At 49.5% G+C, this 8,334-nt stretch overlaps 1 protein-coding gene across 1 annotated transcript; it reads left to right on the forward strand.

Moving 5' to 3' along the window:
* Positions 1 to 182: 182 nt before the first annotated feature.
* On the forward strand, positions 183 to 2,571 carry LOC128818521 (tetraspanin-18-like). The gene is made up of 3 exons (XM_053997933.1): positions 183 to 1,409; positions 1,656 to 1,850; positions 2,395 to 2,571. Exons 1-3 carry the CDS (start codon positions 1,191 to 1,193, stop codon positions 2,557 to 2,559), a joined length of 579 nt encoding a protein of 192 aa, XP_053853908.1. The 5' UTR covers positions 183 to 1,190; the 3' UTR covers positions 2,560 to 2,571.
* The last annotated feature ends 5,763 nt before the right edge of the window (positions 2,572 to 8,334 follow it).

Here is an 8,334-nt window from a genome sequence, read left to right on the forward strand (position 1 = left end):
CCCGCCCCAACGGCCGCCGGCCGCTGCGATTGGCCGAGCCGCCTCGCTGGGGTGCCGGCGGAAGCCGCTCAGGCCGCGCGGCGCAGCTTTGTGGCCGCGCGCTCGGTTGCCCCCTGCTGGCGCCCCGGGGGTAGCGCGGGGAGACAGCGCCCCGAGCCGCTGGGGCTGCGGTGACACCGACAGCGCCCTCCAGCGGAGGTACCCGCCCCAGCATCAATCCTGCCGCCTTTGCAAACGTCACCGCCGTCATTCAATTTCTCCAACAGAACATGCTTTAATGAAGAACTTTGTGTTTCGAGCATTGAGTAAAGGCACATCACCAAAACAAGCACGCATTAGGCAGGCGAAGAATATGCTTTAAATATGCGGGTTCACGTAAATTTTACTGTTTTTAACATTTTATCCCTCGGTGTTCTTGATTTGTGGAAACCTCCTCTTTGTACCTGGTGCAGAATAAATAATGTTTCCTTTCTAACGTGACTCTGTGTTTAGAGAGCTCCTAAAGTGGACAACAAGAGGCGACAGACTCTGTCATCCATCTGGGATGGCCCTGTGTCCCAACAGCCAATAGCCCTTGCAGCACCCCCTGCCTGCCCGCGTGTGGCCATTGAGGGCTTTCCCGAATGGCCACAGCAATTATCAATGGCCGAGGTCACCCCCGGCCTGGTGGGGTGGCTCGTCTTTCCCTGCCCACAGGTTTAATTTCCTTGGCTGACAAGAGCAGGAGACTCCCAGCCGCCGGCTGCACAATGGTGGATCCTGTTCCCCATCAATCATTCATGGCCTTGCTGCTGGAAGAGATTTCTTGGGGACTGCTGGAGTCGCAAGGGGGGAGAGATTTTCTGACCTTCGTGATGTTACATAGGTGCTGGCAGCACCAGGGAAGGCCGGAGGTACCTGGGTCGCCCACTATCCCTGCAGGGTGAGTGGTGTGGGGGCTGAAAGGAACACAGAGTTTAGAGAAGACATGGGTTTGGAGGGGACATGGAATTTGTAGGGGACACGCGATTTGGTGGGGACACGAGGTCTGTAGGGGACATGGGTTTGTAAGGGACACAAGATTTGGAGGGGAGACAGGGTTTAGACGAACAAAGGACTGGAGACATGGGGCTTGAAGGGGACATGTGGTTGGGAGGGGACACAAATTTGGAGAGGACACAGGTCTGGGGCTTTTTGGGGTGTCATGCGAGATGGTGGGGATAGAAAATGATCTGGGAATTTTGGGAAGCTGCAGCCCCCCACATTCTGCTGGAGCCAAGGGGTCCAGGACAAGTCAGGGCTGGCTGTGGCCAGGGTTCTGCTCTCCTCTCTGTAGGGACAAATACTGCTGTGTCCCCCCTTCCGGTGTCCCTATGGGTGTCTTGAGCTGCGTGAAGTACCTGATGTTCATCTTCAACGTGCTGGTGTTTGTGAGTCCCCCTGGGGCCTGTGGGGTGCAGGGGTGGAGGGAACCTGTTCCTGGGGACCGATAACCCAGCTGGCTCAGGGGTGGGTGACACTGGTCCCAGGGAGGGAATCAAGGGTTGAAGCATCCCCCATCCACATGGGATGACATTTCTGTCTGGCTCAGGGGTGGGTGACACCCATTCCCAGGGAGGGGACCAAGCCTTGGACATCGCCTGAGCCCATGATCATCTCCTGACCTCGCCCTGCAGGCTGGGGGAACGTGCCTGGCAGGCATGGGAATCTGGGTGGCCGTGGACCCAGCTGGTTTCCAAGACATCGTGGCTGCCAGGGCCGTGCTGAGCGCAGGCGCGTGGCTGCTGCTGGTCGTGGGCATCGCCCTGTCCCTGCTGGGCTTCCTGGGCTGCTGTGGGGCCCTGCGCCGGAGCCGCCCACTCCTACTGCTGGTGAGGGAGGGAAGATGGGTGAGAAGGGGCTGCAGGATATGGCCAGGGGCCACTGGAGGCAGGAGTCATGGGCTGGATGGTGGTGGGGGATGCAGGTGTTCCTGGAGGAGCAAGGAGCTGGTGCTCCTCATCCTCAACATGTCCTTCCATCCACTCCCCTCCTCGTGAGTCTCAGTTTAGAGCCCAGATGATTTATAAAGCCACCAAGTAGGGCCAATTCTCTCTGAAGCCACTGGCTTTTCTCACGTGGCATTTCCAGGATGACCCCACTGCTCGTAAGGGGCAGGAAAACGCCTCTTTGAGCACCAAGACGCCCATTTCTTCAGCATCCCCAGTCCCTTGCAGTCACTGCTCATTTTTAACCCCTGCCTTGCAGCCACAGTGGTCAGAGATGTGGCTTCTGTCCCCAGGAGCTGTACACACGTCCCTGGTCTCAGGGACAGAGGGTACAGGCAGGGCTGGTGCAGAGGAGGGCAGGGATAACGTGAGCAAGTTGCTGATGGGATCAGGCTGGTTTCTGACTCCTTCACCTGCTGCCTTCCAGTTCTTCATCCTCGTCAGCCTCGTCTTCCTCACGCAGCTCATTGGGGCCGTTCTCTTCCTGGTGCACTGGAAACAGGTACCGGCACCATCCCCAGTGTCACCAGCCTCCCTCTGTCATGCCATGGTCATGGCTCTTGAGTCCACCAGGCAACTGGGGCTGGTGTAGGGACACCTTTCCCCTCACCTCCATCACCACCATCACAATACAAACTGCAGAGCAGGTGTGTGGGGGGGGGTCCATTAGGTGCCCAATTCTTCTCAAAAGGAGCTAGGCCTGAGCAGAGCGGGAAAGGAACAGTCCCAGCTCTGGCACCAATTCCACAGGTCCAGCCCGAGCACTTCCTGTCTGAGCTGCAGAGAAACTATGGTGGGGACGAGGGTGCTGACGTGTTCTCCACAGCCTGGAACACCCTCATGGTCACGGTGAGCAGCTGGGAGGCTCCTGGGGGATGCACAGGATCCACCAAGGGTGACCACAGTGATGATGTTTCCTTTCTGTTCCAGTTCTCGTGCTGTGGTGTTTTAGGACCCGAAGACTTTGGGAATGGCTCCCTCTTCAAAGAGCTGCACCCAGGCATGCCATGGCCACGAGCATGCTGTGCCCGGAATGGGCTTCTGCAGGTGGGAGAGCTCCTGGGCTGGGAGCAGTGCCAGGACAGAAGCCCTGGCTACATCCATGAGCAGGTACGGCACAACTCTGCTGTGTCTGTGTACCTGTCCCAGCCTCAGCCCTTCCGAGGCTCATGGAGCGGAGCATAAGGGACAGAAACCAGGGACATTGACTGGTTGTGGTTCAACAGTCCAATGGTTCCCAAAGTCTCGTCCTGCCCCACAAGGGATCCCTCATATCCCCCTGCAACCCAGTCCCCCTCTGGGCTCTCTGTGGCCATGGGGAACATGAGAGAGCCTCTCCCTCCTCTCTCTGCCCCAGGGCTGCTTCTCTACCTTCGGCAAGACCCTGCAGAGGTACATCTCCCTCCCTGGGACCTGCAGCTTAGCTGTACTAGGCATTGAGGTAATGAGGGGGGCCGGGGACAGGGCAGGCAGAATGTCCACTCTTTGTGGCAGGGGGGTTGCTCAGTGGGCAAGGAGAGAACAAATGGGCTCAGGTCTGTCTCGGGGTACAGAGCCTGCTCTCCGCTGCAGATAGGGCAGGTGAAGGAACAAGGAAGGGTTTGTTTTACTCCTCCTGGATCTCCTCACCCTGGTGTCCCTGTGCAGCACCAGGAGAGCTGGCCCAGGCCCCTCAAGGGGCACAGTGATGGCCAGAAATCCCCCTGCCCCTCTGTGCTTCCAACTGCAGCCAGGCCTGGCCTGGCCCGGCCCTGCTATGGGGCTGACCCTTTCCCACCTCCATCATTCCAGATCTTTGCCATGTTCTTCGCCTTCTGCCTTTACTACAACTTCGACTGAGTGGGACAGGGACATGCCCAGGGCTTTGGGAGCAGCTGAGGACACAGCCTTTCCTCACTCAGCAGAGATCAGCTCGTCACTGTATAAATGACTCAGACCCTGGGCAGGAATGAGTAAATAAGATTTAATTAGAACCTGTTAAAGTTATAAAGCAAAGAGGAGACAGCGCTAGGAGCATAGTTACACTCTCTCTGCTCACCAGAGGCTCAGCTCACAAAATGGCACCTTTGCCTTTTATATAGTCAAGGTTGCATCAGCCACATTAATATTCATATGCAGTCCTTCTATGCCCTCCCAGCGCTTCCCACAGTCCATGCCTTTGCCCATATATATACTTGGCTCCTCCTAGGGTCCATGACCTCATTCTTATAAGTAGATTTGGCTCCTCCCAAGGTCTGTCAGTTAGTCCTTTGTGCCTCTCGTTGGTGGAGTCCCTCTTGCATCTTGACAGGTGGTGAGATGTTACCCTGCTGTGGGAAATGCAAGCACAGAGAATCCCCAAAGCCTCGAATACACAAGCTTGGAGATAGAGATGGATACAGTGTTTGACCTAAGATCTTGGAGAAGGCTTGAAGGTTTAGAATAAAAAAGTGTAACAGACAAAAGTAAGAATAAAGATTTACAGTTTAAGCAGAAATATGTTTTAAGCAAGTAGAAATATGCCTTATGTAAGCAAATAAATATGTTAAGCAAGATAGTAGAAAATTTTAAAGTCTAGTAATGGAACTTGTTATTGAGTTAGTAAAACGTAGAAGATAGAGCAATAAGTTTCTGTAGAGTTATATGATTGGGTAAAACTAGACACATTGTGGCAAAATTGTATTAAAAATAGCAATAAATGATTGGTTTATGAAGATGCAAGTTAGCTTCGTGGAAGTAACTGATTAGATAAGAAATTTATAAAAGACATTGTAACTAGAATTAAAACACTTCTGGTGTGATGGTGTTGGGTGTAACAACCTTATGGTCTCACCCTTCCATCAGACTGATTTTGCAATAAACCATCTTTTAATTGCATCATCCGTCGACCCCTTGAACTCTGTATCCCTAACAATTGCTGCCCACTGTGTGAGGAAGAAGACTTTTTGTCCCAGTTTGGGACAGCCCCAGAGGACGATTAAAAGGCTGCTGAAAGGAAGCAGATTCTGTGGAATATGTACACTTGAGATGAGGGTGAGTTGAGCTCTAATCAGCTGCTGAGAGGCAGCAGAATAACCGTGCTTGCTGGACCAAGACCAGCCTGAGCTTGACTTGGATCACCTGTGAAGAGAGCACAGGTGAGCTCTGGGGAACAGGACAAGAGATGTCCAAAGAACAGAGAGCTGTTTATACCTTTTTAAAAACCCTGATAAGATCTAATTCCTGTGCCATACCTAAGGAAGAACTTGAAGACCTTTTAAGCTGGGTACAAAAATATTTTGCGAATGCAGATCTTGAGTCTACTTTCACTATGTCTCTTTGGGATGCTGTTGGAGTAAACTCTATGATGCAATCTTCCATTGAGAATTTACGGCTGCTAAGTTGCTCCCAGTGTGTCGTGTACTTACTGACATATTTAGCAAGTAGTCTAGTCCAGCCGCACCTTTAGTAACTCCCTCAGTTCCACAGAGCCCACTGCCACCCACGGTGGCTGTGCCTGCTCAGCCACACCCCTGCCTCGGCTGGGTTCCCCTCCTGCCTCTGCTCCTGCTGCCCCAGCAGTGGCTGTGCCTGCGCCTGCAGCTGCAGCTTCAATTATGCTGCTTCTAACACCACAGAGGAAGGGAAAGATGAGAAGGAGTTTGGAACTTCTAAACAGATTATGGGGGTGCATGAGCCCAAAAATTATTATGTTTCTGAAGAAGAAATTGATCTGCTAGACACCAGTCCCATGGACCCAGATTTAAAATGTGACTTGTTTCCTCCTGACCCTAGAGAGTCCCCAGTCCTTTCCAAATCAAAGGATTTTTCAAAAAACAATTTAAAATTGACTGATTGGGCAGAAATATGGTGCAAAGCAATAAAAGAAAAAAAAATTGGCTTAGTGTATGACTAGCTCCTAGCTACACCATCGAGGTACAGCAGGCAGAACATAAATTCAAGGTGGGAGCCAATGACATGTGACAAGATTAAAGACTTGCAAAAACTATTAAAGACAGTAGCTTAGGCTCACCGTATTTTAAACAGTTGTTGAAACGCATTTATGGTAATTATGATTTAACACCTTATGATTGTCACTATGTCTCATCCATGATTCTAATGGAGTCGCAATATGTTTTGTGGGATTTAAAGTGGAGAAGGCTTCTTAATAGGCTGATAGAAAACTATGCAGGAGGTGCAAATGCTGCTCTTACAATTGCCCATCTGGCTGGAGATCCACCTCACGACAGAGCAGAGGATCAAGAAGTTGAATTACCTAGGGGTGTGCTTGTTGACATTAAAGATGCTGCTCGCAGAGCTATCCTGCCAGTTCAGCTGGCAGGGAGCCCTGAAAGGGTCTACACACAAAGAACGTAAGGAATGTCTGAGCCGTTCACCACCTTCATAGATCACTTAACAAAGGCCATTGAAAGGCAATGTGACAATGATTTAGTCCTTCCATGTATGCTTCATAATCTTGCCTTTGCAAATGCTAATGAAGAATGTAAAAAGATTATTAATGCCTTGCCTCATATACAGCCAGACCTTCCTCAGAAGATTGAAGCTTGTAGTAAAATAGGTAGTCCACAGCATATAGCTACAATACAAGCAGACATTTTAGGAGAGAGACTTGAAAAAGCCTTTGCAGCACAGGCAGAAGTGATAGAACAGAAACTTATAAAAACCCTCACTGCCCTTAACACCTCAGCAGAATACTTTTAAGGCAGTAATGCAAGCAGAGACTGTTTAAAAAGTATGTTTCTGAGTGGAAAGCCTGGACATGTAATGAAAAGCTGCCCAGAGCCCGCAGAAAGCACAAAACCACTTACTCTTTGCCCTAAGTGCAGGAAAAGAAGACACTATGCAAGTCAATGCCACTTGAAGTTTGATGTTTCTGGGAAGCCTTTGTCGGGAAACTCAAAAGTGAACGCGCTGCACCACTAGGTGACCACACAAGTAGTGGCAGCCCAACAACCCGAAAACTTTGTAAGGGTGAATCAAACTGGAGACTTTGGCCAGATACCATTTGCAAAATTATCAGTCATTTTGCAAGCAACCCCAAGTTGTTTCCCCCAGGGGCACAATCCAAACTGGCAACTTCCAAATTAACACTTTTTATGAATGAGATTCATATGCAGTTCCCACAGGAGTTACTGGCACACCACAGAAAACACAAGATTTTTTAATTATGGGGAAAGATAGAAACTGATTTCTAGGACTTGTTTATACAACCATTGTTTCAGCTAACTGTAATGAAGAACTTACAGTCTTAACTCAAGCATACCAACCACTATCAGTAATTCCAGAAAAGATTCCAATCGCAACAGCTAATGCATAACCAGCTAACCTGGCTGAGTGAGTTTGGTTAACAAAATGCCAGCAGTCACCACCTGAAAGCTCTGACACGGAGACTGATGTCTTTTGGATAAAGCGCATCGGCTGTGATCAACCACAGATGACCTGCTACTGATGCATAATAAACAGACAATTACAATTACAGGCTTGCAAGACACCGACGCAGATGTCACAGTTACATCTCATGTGTTTTGGCCGAGAGATTGGAAGTTAATAACACCTCTGGTCTCACTCACAGGGATTGGGGGTGCCAAAATACGATTACAGAGTGAACATATGATTACTGTTACAGGGCCTGAAAGGAAAACAGCAGCCATATGTCCCTTCATCATGCAAAAACCCATCATAGTGTGGGGAAGAGATCTGCTATCCCAGTGGAGAACAAAAATATAAGTGGGTTTTTGATGGGTCCACAACAGCACTTGCCACTCTAAAGCTGTCATGGAAAACCAACGATCCTGTTTGGGTGGACCCATGGCCCCTAGAAGATAAGAAACTTAGTGCTCTTAAAAAATTAGTAGATGAACAATTGCAAAAGGGCCACATCAAACCAACAAACAGCCCCTGGAATTCACTGGTTTTTGTCATACACAAGAAAATCTCTGACTCTTGAAGATTGCTTCATGAGCTTAGAAGAATTAATGAAATTATAGAAGACATGGGACCTCTACAACCTGGACTTCCTTCTCTTTAAATGATCTTGAGAGATTGGCGTCTTGTTATCGTCAATCTAAAAGATTGTTTTTTCAATATTCCACTTCATCCAGAAGATGCTCCTCTTTTAGCCTTTTCAGATCCAAGCATCAATAGACAAGAGCCTTTGCAAAGAACTGGGTAGTTCTCCCTCAAGGGATGAAGAATTCACCTACTATTTGCCAATGGTTTGTAGCACGAGCCTTGTCTCCAGCTTGACAGAAGCATCCTCAAGCAATGACTTTACAATATGTGGATGATTTGCTTATTGCAGCACCAACACAAATGGAGATGGAAGAAGTTAGTGACTGTGTTATCACAGAAGGTCAAAATGCTGGACAAAAAATTTCTACATCAAAGA

Source organism: Vidua macroura, chromosome 24, assembly GCF_024509145.1.
Source record: "Vidua macroura isolate BioBank_ID:100142 chromosome 24, ASM2450914v1, whole genome shotgun sequence".
Lineage (NCBI taxonomy): Eukaryota > Metazoa > Chordata > Aves > Passeriformes > Viduidae > Vidua > Vidua macroura.

Bases quoted from the DNA above. Each gene is read 5' to 3' on its own strand.
- LOC128818521 (XM_053997933.1), top strand. From the start codon at position 1,191: ATGGTGGGGATAGAAAATGATCTGGGAATTTTGGGAAGCTGCAGCCCC. The intron at 1,410-1,655 runs GTGAGTCCCCCT...CTCGCCCTGCAG, and splicing joins TCTTCAACGTGCTGGTGTTT to GCTGGGGGAACGTGCCTGGC. The intron at 1,851-2,394 runs GTGAGGGAGGGA...GCTGCCTTCCAG, and splicing joins GCCGCCCACTCCTACTGCTG to TTCTTCATCCTCGTCAGCCT.